The sequence below is a fragment of the Narcine bancroftii genome, chromosome 1 (genome assembly GCF_036971445.1).
Source record: "Narcine bancroftii isolate sNarBan1 chromosome 1, sNarBan1.hap1, whole genome shotgun sequence".
Lineage (NCBI taxonomy): Eukaryota > Metazoa > Chordata > Chondrichthyes > Torpediniformes > Narcinidae > Narcine > Narcine bancroftii.
The window spans coordinates 2,791,745-2,809,843 of NC_091469.1; the positions used below are offsets into that span (position 1 = coordinate 2,791,745).

At 39.2% G+C, this 18,099-nt stretch overlaps 1 protein-coding gene across 6 annotated transcripts in view; it reads right to left on the minus strand.

The window, feature by feature from the left end:
• LOC138754388 (nuclear pore complex protein Nup214-like) overlaps positions 1-18,099 on the minus strand; it is a 145,112-nt gene that overhangs the window by 71,151 nt on the left and 55,862 nt on the right. For 3 of the 6 annotated variants that reach the window (XR_011351735.1, XM_069918600.1, XM_069918611.1), the window contains exons 16-25: positions 17,525-17,674; positions 17,199-17,357; positions 16,171-16,274; positions 14,727-14,903; positions 13,058-13,143; positions 11,314-11,397; positions 10,385-10,615; positions 7,132-7,260; positions 5,576-5,681; positions 1,346-1,421 (exon numbers count right to left, since the gene is read on the minus strand). Coding sequence is in view for 2 of the 6 variants with exons in the window: in XM_069918600.1 (XP_069774701.1) it covers positions 1,346-1,421; positions 5,576-5,681; positions 7,132-7,260; positions 10,385-10,615; positions 11,314-11,397; positions 13,058-13,143; positions 14,727-14,903; positions 16,171-16,274; positions 17,199-17,357; positions 17,525-17,674 (1,302 nt within the window). In the remaining 4 variants the exon portion in view is untranslated. The remainder of the gene's footprint in view (positions 1-1,345; positions 1,422-5,575; positions 5,682-7,131; positions 7,261-10,384; positions 10,616-11,313; positions 11,398-13,057; positions 13,144-14,726; positions 14,904-16,170; positions 16,275-17,198; positions 17,358-17,524; positions 17,675-18,099) is intronic. The other 3 variants (XR_011351741.1, XR_011351744.1, XR_011351743.1) reach the window with 3 other exon arrangements.

An 18,099-nucleotide genomic window follows, 5' to 3' on the forward strand; every position in this document is an offset into this window, starting at 1 on the left:
TCTAACTTGGAATGTGAAGCATAGCAACCTCTTGCAAAGTCTCAGCGATGAGGACCTGCACTCCCTGGTTTTCATAAATATCAAGGAAGTAGCAAAACAAATCTCACCAACGCATCAACTGAAAAAACTTGACAGCTGGTTAGTTAAACCACATTACTCAATTAATTGGCTCTCAAAACTGATTAGATATTCAACAATAAATTATCAAAGTAACGCAAAAAGAGTTAAAAATTAGGGGCAAAGCATACAGATTAAAAATACACTTGTAAAACATTTAATCAACTGAAAATAAAATGTGAATATCTCTCTTGGTTTTCAGCAATCACTCCATACTTACTGAAACTTCAATGGAAAACAGCAGCACTTTCACGTTGAGACATCAATATAATTCAATGGCATTTCCCAACCTTTATTTCCTTGTCTACCTTCCATCTACTGCAACTACCCTGTTGGATGCTTGTGAACCCCAATTATGCTGCTATTTTCCCAATTCACTTCTAATACCCAGGACTAGTTCTATCCTTGACTGTGAATGCTTGAACGTGCACTCCAATAGTACTGATGCCTGTGGATGGGATGCACTTGGAACCTCCTCTTCCGACTTGCTGTTTAATAGGCTATCACCCTTCACTATAAAATATCGCTAGAGTGCAGATATTGAACTTGAACGATAGGTTCTGAGATTGCAAAGCTTGCAGATTTCACTGTTTAGGATACATGCAACTTTGCATTGCAGGGTGGCCAGATTGGTAACCTGTTTTATGTATGCTGGCTGATAACGCCTCAAACCGTGCATCTTGGCGCCTCACAGTTTGGCGGGCAGCAGCCTCCTTTGAAGAAGACCGCAGAGCCCACCTCACTGACAAAAGGCAAAGGAGGAAAAACCCAACACCCAATTTTCCCTTGCAACCGCTGCAATCGTGTCTGCCTGTCCCGCATCGGACTGGTCAGCCACAAACGAGCCTGCAGCTGACGTGGACTTTTTTTACCCCCTCCATAAATCTTCGTCCGCGAAGCCAAGCCAAAGAATTGCTCTCAGCACATCTTTCAGCATTTCTCTTGATCATCCTATTCACAGCGAGGGATGTTTCATGGCTCTTTGGCCCTTAGATTCCAAGTGACCACACACCAATATGAAACGAGCTCCCCCAAATGCCAAGGTGACCACTATCATGGCCTTCCCACCCCTAACATTATGCAGCCATAAGGCTTCCAGTTCCACCCTGATGACCTTCAGTGACTTGACAGCATGACAAGCTGAAACACTATCATGAAACACAAATCAACAAAATAAAACTGACTTGACAAGACATCTGAAATATCAGTAAAAAATGTATAGCCTCACTGGTTTGATTTGGTCTGAGGGCACCTTTGTTAAGTCCTGATGAATAATCTCTGTAGTTGAAGCTGGCATAGAAGGGCTAAGGAGAAAACAAACAGCATGGATAAACAACATTCTGCACCCAACATTTCTATTTCACTCACAACTGAAGACATTTCAAATATTCCCATCTGCTTTTAAAAAGGAAAATTATGAGAGTTGTTTAAAAACAATGGAAGGATAGGCTTACAGTTGGATCAAATGGAAAAGCTAACATATGCATAATCAAGCATCTGCTGCGATCCTCAAAGTCAACAGGCTGGACCTTCAAGTCCAATTGCACTCATAAACTCAGATCATCATCATTCACTGGTGACAAATTGAATTCATGTCTTAACTTAGCAGAACGATCTTAAATTGTAGTACAATAGCATTAACAAACAGCTTGACACAAAGAAATACAAGGGCCAGTATCCCAAAGTGGAAAATTTTAGGGAATTTTTGAAGCAGAGGCAAAATGGTGCAGCAGCTGTTGAAGTTGGAACATAGACACAGAATCCAATGATGGTGGCAAAGGGCAGGGAGAAGAATCAGGATGTCTAAGCTGATGATTAATCACTTGAAAGTTTATGAAAATCTTAAACATTGTACATTTAAAAACAAATTAAAAATTTAAAATGAGAGATATATGTTAAAAACTGCCACATGGCACTGGCCTCCACAATTATAAAATGCTTTGAGTGTCTGGTGATGGAACGCATCAAAGCACACCTCCCAAAGACACTGGACCCATTTCAATTTGCCTGCAATCCCAGACAATGCTAAAGCCTGTCCCTTCGTTCCATCTTGACCCACCTGGAGAACAACATCTCATATGTCAAGCTGCTGTTCATCGACTTCAGCTCCACATTTAATTCCCCAGTGACTGGTGGAGAGGCTGCTTTTGCTAGAACTCAACACCCCTCTCTGTAACTGGATCCTGGACTTCCTAACAGAAAGACCAGTCTATCCGGGTTGGCTGCAGAATGTCGAGCGCCATTATGCTGAGCAATGGTGTACCTCAGGGGTGTGTAATCAGCCCACCCCTGTTCATACTCCTGACCCATGACTGCAACACCACTTGCAGCTCCAACAGAGGAGCTGGCCACATCAGCAACAACAATGAATTGCACTACAGAGAGGTGGTGGAAAATCTCATGAAATGGTGCAAGAATAACAACCCGAGTCTTAATGTGGACAAGACAAAGGAGATGTTGTGAACTTCAGGAGGACCAGGGACGACCATCCTCTGCACATCAATAGCTCAGTAGTGGAGAGAGAAGAGAGCACCAAGTTCCTGAGTCCACTTCAACATGTCAACTTTATTACCATTCGAAAGCACAAGTACAACCCAACAAAACAGTGTTTTTTGGTTTTCAGTGCAAAACATGCAGACACATAACCAGACATGACAAATATTTATACATACAAATAAATATTTCTTTTGTAAATACAAGACTCTGCTATGGTTTGTGTGAGCCATTCCCCTTGATTGTTCACTGCCCATAGGAAGAAGCAGTTTCTTGGCCTGGTGGTGCTGGCTCTGATATTCCTGTATCTCTTTCCAGGCAGGTGTAGATGAAAGAAACTGTATGCGGGATGACTGGGGTCCTCGATGATTTTGCACACCCTCTTTAGACAACGATCCTGATAGAGCACGTCAATGGTGGGTGGGGGGGGGGGGGGGGGGAAGAGACTCCAATTATCCTCTCTGTCAGTCTTATGGTCTGTGGATTGACCTTCAATCCATTTATCTGCAGCAACCATACCACAAGTGACCTATCCTGGTCACACAATTCCTCATTGGTTGGAAGGTGCAACAGCACTTCCTAAGGTGGGCAAGGCTACTGATTACCATCCGGTCAACCTTCTACAGGAGCTCCTTTGGAAGCTGCGGAGCACCAGATCAGAGGTCAATTCACAGGACCATAAGAATGGCAGAGAGGATTCCACCCCCCCCCCACCCCCTTCCATCATCAATGTTATCTACCAGCATTGTTATTCGAAGAGGGTTCGCACAATCATTGAGGATTCCTACCACCCCACACACAGAATCTTTCAGCTACTCTTGTCAGGAAAGAGATATAGGAGAATCAGAGCCAGAAACACCAGGCTGGAAAAGTTTCTTTCCATGGGCAGTGAGACTGCTGAACGACTGAATGAACTGCTCATACAAATCCTCCAAGACTCTACAACTGTATATACTCGTGTAATAGTCAATTTTTTTTGTACCAATTTTTCGGGGGGGGGGGGGGGGAAGAGAACGACTTTTAAATGGGTCATACTTTTACCTGCATCATTCAAGGCATCGGGAGCTCGGATGCGTGGTCGGACAGGGTATCAGCAGCTCTGGTGGGGGGTTATGGTGTCACGAGTCTGGTGGGCAGGCAGCTGGGGCAAGGATCCGTGACACCAGGAGTTCTGGTGGGTGGGCAAGATCCACATTCAGGGCATCTAGAGCTCGGAACCAAAAATGGGGGGGGGGGCAGGCAACTTTTACATATGGTTTTTATTCAACAATATTTATTTTTTTATTATATGTATGCAAGTACTGCATCATTAATCCGCATATGTTTATGTTTGCATGTTTTTCCACTGAGGACCAAAGAACTCAATTTTGTCAGGTTATACTTATGCAATCAGGTAATAATAAACTTGAACTTGATAGTAAGGGATAAAGACTGTTAAATAATTTGAAATATTGGAAAGATCATTGTTTAAATTAAATGGAAAAAAAAAGCAAAACTCAATTAAAAAAATGACATTAACTTGTACTTCCTTCAAAATAGGAGAGACAATACCTGAAGAGTTTATATATAAATGGGATAATAGATTAATAATTGGAGAAAGGGATGTTTCATTGTTGAAACATTTGATCAATATATGGAATAAGGTAAAATGAACTGGGAATGAGGAATTATCAGATACCAAAAATGCCATTGATTCAAAATAGGTTTATTCCTTTTACAATGAATAATAGATTATTAGTAATTAGTCTAGTAAAGGAATTGGGTGAATAGTGGATTGCTTTGAAGGGAGGAGCTTAATGACATTTGATCAATTGAAATATAAACATGGGATACAAAATAATACAATAGTTTGTTATTATCAAATAAAGGTGTATTTATGGCATAAATTAGGTCGGAAAGTTTCATTGCCTGAAAGGAGTGAAATAGAAAGTTTGATTTGTAATAAATCTATTAAGAAATTTATTTCAGCTATGTATTCATTATTGCAAAAGGGAATAGAAAAACAAGGAATCCATAGATCTAGACAAATTTGGGAAACTGATTTAAATATTAATATTGAGGAGAAAAATTCGTTGGAATTGTGTCATGATAGTATTACAAATGTAATAAATGATAGATATAGATTGGTTCAATAATTTTTTACATCAATTATATCTTACCTCACAGAAATTAAACAGACCGAAATCAGATTTATCAGATAGATGTTTTAGGTGTAATCAAGAGATAGGTACTTTTTTTATACTCCACTTGGTCATGTCCAAAATTGAGACCATTTTGGACAGAATTTTTAAAAACGGGTCACTAAAGTTAAATTTCCTCAAGATTCAATGCTTTTCTTATTACGTAATATATCTGGGATTTGGTCAAAATTAAAATTTAACATGTTTCAAAAGGCATTTGTGAAAATTGCATTGGCAGTTGCAAGAAAATGCACTGCAGTGTCATGGAAATCAGATTCAAATTTGGGAATGGATAGATAGCATCCTGAAATGCATAGTTGTATACCTCTTGAAAAAAATTACGTATAATTTAAGAAATAAATATAATTTCTTTAAAAATCTGGTGCCCATACTTACATAGTAAGTATTATATTATGAAATTATCCCTAAACCTTAAAACCTTATTAACTCCTTGGTGCTTGTATGTTCAAAACTGTAGAGGTAAAATTTGATTCAATCTAGTGAAACTTTAGAAACCAGAGGTATTTTTCTTTCTTACTTTTAATTTGTATTCTCTTCTTTCTTTCTATATTTCTCTCTTTTAATGTTTTGGGGTTATTATTTGGGGGGAGGGTGTGGGAGGGGTTGGGGGTATAAAATACTATGTATTACTGTTGAGAGATGAATGAAAGACAAATCTGAATTTAGATATTATACATGTATGAAATTTAAATAAAATATATTTTTTTTTTTAAAAAACTTGTACTTCCTTCTATTTCTCCCAAACATTAAATGCTGCAATTCACCTGATGGTTGACTGAGCTGGTGATTGGTTTGCCTCTTTCAGCACTTGTGCATTGATTACTTGAGGAACATTCTTTCGTGCGGCTTCTGTGAGGGAAGCATTTGGAACTAAATTTAAAAGAGATGCAATTAAAAATAAATAATCCAGTTGTTAATACTGTATTGCAAATCTAAAGTTTATAGTAATTAAAAATGAAGGCACACATGCTTAAGTTACAAAGACAGTCTATTACCACGTTAATCCAATTGTAAATGCAGTGTAATGCATCCAATACAGTCATCTTGAACTACACAGTGGCCCATTTGAGCCTCTCATCTAGCAATATCTTAAAATCAACATTCTTTTTATTAAATCCTTACATGGTCTCATCCACTCCTCCTCCTCCTCCATCTCAACATTCCTCTATCTTGCACAGTCAATTTTCATCATGCCTTCACAATTGAACATTGATCCAGCTGTCATTTTACCCCTTTTACACAGAGGATTCAAGCCGGGTATTAGCCACCTTTCGAACGCTTCACCTACCTGTGTGAATGCGTCGAGGGTGGATTGGGGGGGGGGGGGGAGGGGGGAGTGGGGATCTAAACTTGCCCGGCTTTTATCCACCAAGGGAGATGGTGTCAGAGGAGAAGCGGGGCCGTACTACACATCCTGCTTCTTTTGCTTCGGGAAGCCGGCTTGTTGAGTAAAAGGACTCACTGACCCAGCTTTTCTTCTGTTTTGTGTGAACAACCAAGCCGACTTCCAGAGACAGTTCGTGTATACAGCAATAACTCAACTTTTCAGTGTATAAAGGGTAACAATAATCTTTTGAATGCATCCTAAGATTGGTCAAGATAACAGAGACTCACAACAAACAGTAAGGCCAAACCAAATGACAAAGAAGCAGAAAACATGCTCAGACACAAGGCTGTAAAGAATCAATGGCCACTGCTTAGACATCTCACCTTCCCCAATACCACTGCTGAATGGTTTTAAAAGTAAAGACATTAAAGTTTTCAACTTTCGTGACAATGTCCCAAATAATGCTACAATCAAGTGATTTTGAAGTCATCTTTTTTTTCTGAGGCAACATCTCAAAATCAGGGGTGATTTATTTCAAATCTGACCCTATCAGTCATGTAGAATTCACAGAGCCAATGTGTAACCTACAGAACAAGGCAGAGATGAGCTTGGTGGTGCCTGGACTCGGAAGCAGAGGTGGCAGGGTTCACTCTTGCCTGGTATCCGCTGAAGTTTTGCTTCAGATTTGGAGGTCTTGACTTTTAAACACAATGAAACACTGTTTTTATTGTTTTACTTGGCCATCCCAGGAAGCCTGAGTATGGGATTTTTTTTTTACTTGAAAGAACAAGGTCTTCATCCAACAATATGATGGAGAGATGCCACTTCATGATAATTGCGAGTGAAGTCTAGAGCACCACATCGATGGTTCGAAAACTGGGTTGAATTTTTAAGTGCTTCAAACTAAGACACAAACCCATAACCTTGCTACACTACCCAAAATCACTCCCCAAAAACGGCATGCCAAAGTTGTCTGCAGTTATTTTTGATTACCAGCTGTCAGATTAGTCATCTGTCTCCGAACAGCTGCTTGGGCAGCAGCCTGGGCAGCAGGAATACTGGTGACTGGTTTCTCAGGAACAGGCATTCCTTGCTTCACCAACTTGCCTGTTGACTTTGGAACTGATGGCAATGGGCAAGTCATTGGAAAGAAGACAAATTATTAAAGACATGTAAAATGGTCAAATTCATTGCTATGACAATATCTTAACTTTTAATATCATCTAAAGTTCTATGACACTTCACAAGAATGATTACAATGCTGAACTTAGCAGCAAAACATACCTAGTCAAAATATTAAAGTTTTAAAGAACATTTTAAAAGAGGAAAGACAGCTAAGAAAAGCCACAAAGGACTGAGAAAAAAAATTAATTTAAAAAATTTAGACATGCAGCACAATAACAGGCTATTTCGGCCTACAAGTCCATGCCATCCAATTCACACACAATTAACCTACATCCCTGGTACGTTTCATAAGGTAAGAGGAAAGTGGAGACCCCAGGGAAAACTCACACAGACATGGGGAGAATGAACAAACTCCTTACAGACAGTGTAGGATTAGAACCCCGGTCCCAATCATTGACACTGGAAAGGCAATGCCCTAACTGCTACGCCAACCGTGCCGTCACCAGATGCACAAGCGTCCAGAAAGCCAGAGACCTTAGAGCTTTGGTAGTTAAAGATGGGGAAAGGGGCCTGGTCATGCACGAATCTGGATTCAAGTATGAGTTCAATGCCAAACTTCAGACTCATGAACCACCCTGAACACAAGCCATAAGGCTAATGGCTAAATTTTGCACAATCTAAATTTTACAAAATATAGAAGGCAGGGCATTGGCTGAAAGAGCATGAAAATACTGAGTATTGAAGATTTTTCTGCAATTTTTCTGTACCTCTATAATCCAGTGACCTGGGGACCTGGCCATTGCTAGACCAGAGAAAATCCCGGAAAACAGAAATTGACCCTTAAGGCAGAACAAAGCTTAAAACAGGAAATAATACTGTGGGGCTGCATGGTTGGCGTAGAGGTTAGCGCAACACCTTTACAGCAACAATGATCACAGACCGTGGATCGAGTCCCGCGCTGTCTGTAAGGAGTTTGTACCAACGACAGCAGATTCAAAAGTGCCGGACCATGGGAGTTGTTGAACCACAGAGCACCAGATAAGATAGGTACAACCTGTATCAGCTTGTTCTGCTTGAATGAATCAATTACTCAAAAGCAACTCATATAAGAATACAAGGAATAGGAGCAGGAGTCGACCATCTGGGCTGTCAAGCCTATTCTGCCATTCAAAGAGATCATGGCTGATGTGAAGATAGGCTCATCTTCACCAACCTACCTTTTCCCCATTTCCCTTATTCCTTGACTATGAAAAATATCCATCCTTGTCTTAAATATATTTACTGAGGAAGCCTCCACTTCTTCAATGGTCAGCAAATTCCACAGATTCACCAACCTCTGGGAAAAGTAGTCCCTCCTCATCTCCGTCCAAAATCCACTACCCTTAATCTTGAGGTTATGTCCCCTAGTTCTGGTCTCCCACACCAAAGGGAACAACTTACCAACCTCTCATAATTATATACGTTTCTATTAGAACCCCTCTCATTCTTCTAATTCCAGGTAGTACAGACCCAGACAACTCAATCTCTCCTCATAAGCTAACCCCACACCTCTGGAATCAACCAAGTGAACCTCTTCTGCAGCGCATAAAAAGCCAGTACCTAGTGCAGTTGCAGCATGACATCCCTGCTCCTAAATTCAATCCCTCCAGCAATGAAGGCCAACATTCCATTTCCCTTCTTCACCTGCAAACCAACCTTTTGCGATTCATGCATTAGCACTCCCAAGTCCTTCTGTACGGCAGAATGCTGCAATTGCGTGCTACTTAAATAATGATCTGATCTTCCATTTTTAATTCCAAGTGGATAACCTCATATAAACCAACATTGTACTCCATCTGCCAGACCCTTGCCCACTCACTTAACCTATCCATATTTCATTGCAGTCATCAGCAAACTGAGATGCACGACATTCTGTTTCCTTGTCCAGATCATCACTACCTATCTGGAACCGTTGCAGGCCCAGCACCAACCCCTCAGGCACATTGCTCACCAGTGCCAACCAGAAAACATCTTTGTACCCCAATTATCTGCTTTCTATTGGTTGACAATCCTTGGTCCATGATAATACATCACCCCCAACTCATTGCATCCTTACCTTCTGTATAAGTCTTTTATATGGCACCTTATTGAATGTTTTCTGGAAATCCATAGAAACAACGTCCATCTGCCCCCCTCTATCTACTGCGCACATTATATCCTCAAAGAACTCCAGTAAGTTTGTCAAACAGGACCTGTCCTTGCTGAATCCACATTGCATCTGCCTGATCGATCCACTTCACTCCAGATACCTCGCTATTTCTTTTTTTATGATAGCTTCAAGCATTTTTTCCCAACTACAGATGTTAAACGAACTGTCCTATAGTTCCCTGCCTTTTGCCAACATCCTTTTTGAAAAGTGGAGGATACAACAAGAGGCAAAACTTTTGTCACTGAAGTGATACTTTTGACTCTTTGTTATACTTAAGAAAACAATTTATTTTCAAATAGAGTTGAGATAGGCAAGAAAATGGACATTGTCAAATAATATGAATAGCCATTGCCTGATCCTTTATTATTCCTCTCCATTCCTGCATCAGTTCTCTGATCAGCATCTGAACTGCTTTTAAAGGCAAAAGCTGAGATGAGTGAGTGTTTCCTCTCCAATTCCAAGTAATTGAAGATGGATGCATTCATCAAATCAAACTATCTTGTAACCATGTGATAGTAACTAATACACATGAAAGAGCAAAGTTCATTTTATGAGCTTCACGAGAGATGTCAGCATTTGGAAAATTTCATTGAAGTGGCAAGGTGTGGAAAGTCAAGAGAGGAGAAAGGATTATTCCACTTCAAATTCAGTCAATTTTTCAGTAATCCTCATTGTATTGTTTGAAAAATCAAACCATACTTGTATTTCAATCAATGCCATAAAGAAAATAGAAGCAGAATTACCTGGTTACTATTTAATTGCCATCTGTAAGATCATCTCGTGCTCAAGTTGGCAGCTACATTTCCACTTACCAACGGTGAACCACGTGGGAAAAGTACTTTAATATCAGAAAAGTAATTTGGACTTGGAGATGGTAGAAAATGCAATGGAAAATCTTTATTTTTCTTCATTCACCAGTTCTATGCAACATACCTGCATTAAGAGGGGGCTGAACTTTGCCAAAAGGAGTTGACTGTGCAGTGATCTGTGTTGGTGTAAATGATGGCAGTCTTGCAACAGGGGAATGTCTGAACGATGATTCTTCCAGTTCCCCAGTCTGAAAAGCTGGTTTTTCTGAACGTGGCAAGGCAGAGATGGTTTGATTTGTACCCTCCAATTCCTCATGACATTTTGGGGAAAGAAATGCTGATCTGGACAAATTAGCTATGGGAGAGAATAATTTACATGTTCACAGATCATTCATTCTCTTTGAAACAAAGAGCAGTGACATTTTTAAAAATATGAGAATGTGTGTTAATATGAACCAAATTTTCCCACTACACAATGAAATTCCAAGTACTATGTATGGTATTTTAAGAATTTTTCATCTACTCATTGACTTTCTATTGAGTTTCCAATTCCACTCAGACCTGCAAGTATAAACTACAGTGCTAAACACAAGCTATATCTTCACAGCAAAGGGGATCAGATGGATTTCAGAGCATGAGGTCATTTGATCTACACTAGGTAAAAGTCGAAGATGTACAAATCAACTACATGTGCAATGATCATTGTTGGTGGATTTGAGTGGCACGATTTGCAAAGATATTAGTTCATGTTGGATAATCAACTCCACAAACATGCAGGAGCTCTTCTCTTACAACTGTATATTTCAAAAGTTAAAACAAAATCACAAGCACATTCGTTTTAGCTGGAAGGAAGCAACACAATCTTAAGTCATGAAAATCAACAATTTTAAAAATGGTTATAACTTCTTGGCTGATGTCAATGAGTCTTAGAGAAATCATGAGTTACCACATGCTACACTGACCTGTCAGTTGTAATGATCATTCTACAATGAATTTTTATACCACTAGCTCCTTTCCAACCTGATAACAAGGCTTCAAGGGTATTTGTATTACCTGGTGCAGTAGAGCGTACAGGTGGCATCTGTCTTTTTGAAAGGAAGTTCCGTAGCTGAGATTGCTTCAATGGAGATAGTTTGCCTAAGGGAAAAAAGGTAAATAAAAGTATATAAAAGGCATTGGATACAACCAAGGGCCAAAAGCAAATCCACAAGTATTTGTATCATATAACTTTCAGTCCTAAAAATTACCATATATGCCGGTGTATAGGACAATCCTCAAAACTTTAAAATGCCACCTCAAAAATCAGGGGTTGTCTTATATGCCGAATATAAAATCCAAACCTTGACGGCAAAGTCTCAACAGCACAGCCATCTTCCCCTTCCAATATCCTATCCCCTTCCCACCGGTTCCGACTCAAGTGTCCCAGACAGGCCCTAAGCCCACTCTACTAATCACTTCCTCACAAATGGAAAAGACAGCAAAAAGAAAGGAAACTTAGTTGTAGACGTGATGTTTACAAAAACCTCGCACGCCATTTCCAGCTTGTCTCCGTTCTGGGAGCCTCTCAGATTGCACGCGCATTGAGGGGCATTGCCCACTCAGTTGGGAAAACTGCTGACTGGGTACTTCCTCAATTTTATAGCATTGGGAAAAACATTAAAAGTTCACTGCATCAGCCAAAGACATCCATGAATAAGTCCAATCTGGCACATGCCCTGTTATTTATCAACGAATTCTCAGCACTCCCTTGCAGGGTCCAACCGGAGTCCAACTGCTGCTGGCTCTGTATAGGCTTTAAATGGCCCTTTAAAGGAGCTGATGATAGTTTATTTTAAAATGTGGCAATAAAATTAAAACCTTTACAGGGTAATTTGGCATTAAAATATTGTGACAGCATAGGGGTCGTCTTATTCAGCTGTAGACCAGACAATATGAACAGGGTGGCACAGGTGGCACAATGCCTTTACAGCGCCAGTGAACAGGACCAGGGTTCAAATTCCGCACTGTCTGCGTCTGCGTGGATTTTCCCCGGGGGTGGGGGGGGTGGCTCCAGTTTCCTTCACTGTTCGAAATGTAAACTCACAACCTTTTCACTTGGACCCAACATGTGACAGCTGGAATATGTCTCACCTCTGTTGTATGCCAACACTTGGGAGAGAATGATTTTCCCCTCACTCCTTCAGATGAAATAACAAAGAGTAGGGTTTACTACTGCCTAATGGAGTCAGGCAATCAATTCTGTGGTTCAAATGTGCACAATTTTAATGGAATACAGAAGATTGCAACCTGCAGCAGGAATCCAGGTAAAGTCCACCCTCATTGCCGTTGCTCATATCATATCTGTTCTTTGTACAGGAGAGAGCATGATGTTACACTAGCTGCAATACCAGCAAAATTTCATTCATTAGCATGGAATTGTGGAGCTCAACAATAAACTATGAGGTCATCAGATCTTTAAATATTTAGACGTAGAGGCCCCTCCGGCCCATAAACCCGTGCCCCCCCCCCCCCCCACAAATATACCAATCAATCTCAGAATCAGAATTTATCATCATGAACTAATCATGAAATTCATTCCCTACAACCTCCATAAGTTTTTAATAGCTGGAAGGAAACAAGAACACTTGATGAAACCCACGGAGACACGAAGAGAAGATGCAAACTCCTTACAGTCAGCGCCTGATTTCATGTCCATGAAATGAAAACAGGTAGGTTGTTATGCCCAATTTTAAAAAAATTCTCTTCAAACATATGATCATTGTCCCCATGAGCAAGTCAGCAAAACCAGATCACTTACCTGGGCTGCTTAAAGTCAACTTTGGTGCTGTATCCAAAGTAGTTTTCATCAGAACATTGCGAAGCATCTCCAGCTCATTATTCCAGCTGAAGAAAAAGTAGCATTAATGGAGCACATTTTAAATGTACACAATACAATTCATATTGAGATAAGGAAGACAAGTTTACAAATGTTTCGGAGCCTGCAGTGATACTGTGGAGTCTCAATGATTTCTCGTGTGTCAAAATTTTCTGGATGCAAGGTTATGGGCTGTGAGGAAGGTAAGGGCTATATTGATATGGAATAGGTTTATTTTGGTCAGCGCAACATTATGGGCCAAAGGGCTTGTTCTGTGCTATACTGTTCCATGTTACCGGCTCATCACAACTCCCAAGTTCACCAGACAGCATTAACAGGACTTGCTGAGGCTGGAGAATTTCAGATTCCCAAAATTTAATATCTAATAAAACACATTAATTCATAAGTTAAAGGGCAAAAGGTACACTTCATCCAGAGATCAAGAAACAATTTAATGCTATTCCTCCAAGAACTGAGGCCATGCCAAGATACCAGTGCTTTCTCCAAATCAGCAACTCCCCTTCAAAAATAACCTATTTCCTCAATCTAATCAGTTTTATAATTACAAGGATACAATTCAGGATTAATAAAGTGATTCTTCAACATACTGTACATTCTTCAACATACAGCAATGCTGATACTGAATAGTCAATGGAATTGATGGGTCAGTTGTTACTGAAGAGCAAGAAAAATATCTTCCATTCATCATCGCAAGGTTAGAAGTTTTTCTCATGCTTAAAGCTTCATTTATCAATTTATGAGCTTCAGAATTATTTTATTTGGCATTTGCTTACAGAAATTCAAAAGTGTAAAAAAAATACATTCAGCATATTGGGTAAAGTAAAATTTAGAAAATGCACCATGGCTGGTTAACTTCCTCAAGGAAATCAGATGATGTTATGTGTCACTTTTAATGCATTTCTTTAATTTTTATTTCATATTATATAAAAACAAAAAAATACAAATATTGGAAATCTGAAAGGAAAACAAAACACTGAAACATTCAGCAGGTCAGACACATTTGTGGAAAGAGAATGCAACCTAAAGTTTCAGCCCAAGACCCTTTGTCAGACCATTTATCAGAAAGGCTTTAAGCTGATATGTTCACAGTTTCTCTTTCCACAAACACTGCCTGGCCATCTGAGTGATTCCAAATATTTCTGATTTTATTTTTTGTTTATATACCTTCCATGCCCTAAATTCTTTATAGCTCAAAATCTTTAAAGAATAGTCAAGTGGTGGAAAACCACCTAGAACTTGATCTTTACATACTGTGGTCACATAAACAAGAGTGAGATAGTAGACAGAGGATACATTTCACTGGAATTGAAGGTAAGAATTATGTGGAGGCAGGAGAAATCCTCCCTTCTTACAAATAACACTGTAGATTTTGTGTCATCCAGAAACCAGATAGCATTTGTAACAGGCCATTTGTCTTTTGTGTCACATACACTCAAAATTCTACAGGCCCAACCCAGAGTACCTGCTCAGGTCTTTGAACGCTCACATTTAGAGACAATCACACAATTGCCCAATAACACGCAACAAATTAATGCAATCCTGAGGATCTCATTCTTGTAATTTTCTTGACAAGAACATATTGAAAACATACCATTGGTCACTCAGACATTTGTCATTGGGCATGCACCACCTGGAGGTCTGGTTATATATGCGAAGATTCTGCAGGCTGTTTATCAGCTCGTTAATCTTCTTATCCTGCTGGTTAATAATTTCATGATGACTGGCTAATGCATTAAACAGTACTTCCCTCTCTGGTAAAAGCAAGTGCCTGGAAAGAAACACAGTTTGTACAACAGTGAAGATGAACCACTCGAATGCTCCTCAAATGATAACAAAGGTGAAAATTAACAATCAGATTTTAGATGAAACCTGTCAAGAGTACATGCACAATTGTTACTTGATATTTTCAAAAGATTAGAGAGAATTGGAGTTAGTTTTCAATCTGGGATCCAAGAACACAGACCAAATATCCATCCTTACCATCAAGATTACAGAATTTAATGCTTTTCAGTTAAATGAACAAATATTTCCTATGACAGAATTGTATTTCTTTATAAGCTGATTTGTTCCTAGATTCAAATACATCTCTAACAACAGTAAAATTTGGATGGGTATCTAACAAAGATGGTAGATACTGTCTTGAAGATGGTTTATATGAAGATGTCATCATTATGACATCTTTCTACTTCAAATCACCGTGGGTATTTATGGCCATACTGTTATCCAAGAGCAAGAAGATGGCATTTTCAAGCATCGTGCTCAAAAATGCCACATAAATGCTTAGATTAGTACAGAAAAAATAATTTAAGAACCAGATAGCAGGATGTGTGAATGTGCCTAGATCTCTCCAGATTTGAGGATAGATGCAGGCACACTTCACCTCAATACATCATAAAATGCCTTAGCATTTATCCTTTACAACCAGGTTTAATATAGGAAATGCAGTTGCCAATTTGCGTTCAAATGCCAATGGGATGATTGGATCATTTGTTTCTCGTTCTCTCGCCTCCATCTCGCCAAAGTGAAATAAGAAAGTCTTGTCACCAATTAAGTATTACAGTAAGTCCCCAGGTTAAGAACGTCCGACTTGCAGACATCTCATACTTATGAATAGATTATGCACGGCTTCAGTGGTTCGTCAGCTCGAGGAAGGAGAATGCCGTCCGCCATTTTAAGTCAGATCACTTTGCCATTATCACTGTGTTGAGTGTGTAACTTTGTATTTGGTTTAAATTTTTCTCTTATTTACCCAAATAAAAGAAAAAAATTGACTAACTGACGCTAAATAAGAACTGTAAGTACCTGTCTGACTTACTACAAATTCGATTAAAAGACTGTACTTTATTTTTACTTTCAGTCAGGTAGGAACTCAATATAAAAACATTGCTGACATCATCCAAAAAGCAGTCACACCTCCAATAATGCTAAACCCCCTCCACTTGCACTCCAAGTCTCTGGATTGCAGATTTGAAGACCTTAGTCATGGCTGATAACGATTGCAAAGCTTAAGCATATTTCACTGTCCTTAAGCTTACTTGTGTTTCTTGTTTTTTTCCTGGTATTGCTCCCATTCCATATCCAGCACGTCATTCACGTCTTGTACCGCAAATTTTACATATTGATGATGACGACGAATTTCCTGGAAATTACAAAGTATTTTATATAATATTTAAATATAATTTATATTATATGAATATTTATAATAATTCACAATATAAAAATACAAAGGGAACTACATGTCATTTTAATCTCTTTCACTAATCAAATTTACAAACTATGAAAAAATTTGTTGTAAATATAAAAGAGCAACAGCTAAATGAATCCATTATTGGATTCCACTTACTGCCAAATAGAATAATCCTCCATAACAGGCCCAGAAGACCTTATTCTTGCATTATGACTGGCCAAACTATTCCTCTTCAGGCCAGTGGAACAGAATATTCATCGATGAGTCACTGAAGACATGGTCTGGATTTAAGCTAAATATTTGTTCACTTTTGGAGCGTTCTGTACTAATATGGCATTGCACTTCATCAGTAAAGGGCCTGATTACAGCAACTTCAAAGAGTTTAGCAATGCAAAAATACTGGAGAACTATGATTATTCTTACCTGGTACATGCGAGCATGGGTAAACCCAACGTGAGTTTTCAAACTTGGATGGCTTAACAAATGAACACATATTGAAGAGAAGTGATTCTCCAGCAAAATAAAGGATGAGCCAAAGATGTAAATCTTCCTAACATTTAAATATTCCAAGAAATACTTTTTGAGTTTAAAATTCTCCCAGCAAAAGGAGAAGTGTACCATGCCAGTATCAGCAATTTCTAAAAAAATATCATTTATAGATACCATGCTTCAGAAAGAACATTTATCCCCTCTTTACAAGTTCATATCCATTTCACTTCCAGGACACTGTTTAAAACAAAACTTCTCGCATCTAGTTCTTATTCCAAGATGTACAAATACAGGCTCCCTAAATGTGGATGAGAACCCTTCAAATTTGCCTTGGTGAATTAACTGAATACAACTGGCCAATGTTACTGACATAAAACAGCAACATACCTTAAGCTGAGCCTCACTCTTTGGGTCAAGTGGTTTTCGGCGTAGAAGCTGAAGGTAATTCTGGTCCATGCTTCGCTGATTTTGTGTAGTTGCATCTTCCACAGCAGCAAACCCTTCCAGCATCACAGTCTTCAGAGTGCCAATATCTCCATGCAAGGACTAATGGGATAGATGTGGGAAAGAGGTTGAAAAAGTAAATTCAGATACCTCAGCATAAAAATTAGCTAACCAAGACAATCATTTTGGGGAGAAGCAATTTTCCATCAAAAGAAAAGACTATCCTGACAATCAGGTCTTCAAAGTTTTTCACTCAGCTTTCCACTTACCTCAGTAATCTCCTTGATCTCCAACAGGAAGGTATTGAGTGACTCTGCATCAAACTTCAGATGAGCCATGTCCTTCGTACTGCCAACCATAAAGTTAGCACTTGCAGTGCGAGCCTTTAAATCATCCAACTCTTTCTGAAAAAGAGCAATCTGCACAAAGAAAAGTTCAGGGGATACATTAGGGACAGGTTTGTTTTGTGTATACAGAGCTGTGGGTGCCTGGAATGACTTGCCAAGGGTGGTGGTGGAGGCTGAAAACATCAGGGATATTTAAGAGACTCTTAAACAGGAACATGAATGAAAGGGTTACGAGGTAGGAAGATTTTAGAATTTTTTTGGAAGAAATATATGGCTCTTCACAACATTGAGGGACGAAAGATCTGTACTGTGCTGTACTGTTCTATGTTCTATCCTTTAAATGAATCATTGGATTAATTGAACTGGTACTTCCTAATGCTTGGTGAATCTTCCAGCCCAGAGGACATGTTAAAATACATGTTGAAATTCAAGCAAACTTCTCTATTTACACAGCAACTTGAATTACAAGTCCATGTTGCAATAGGCAAAATAGCAGA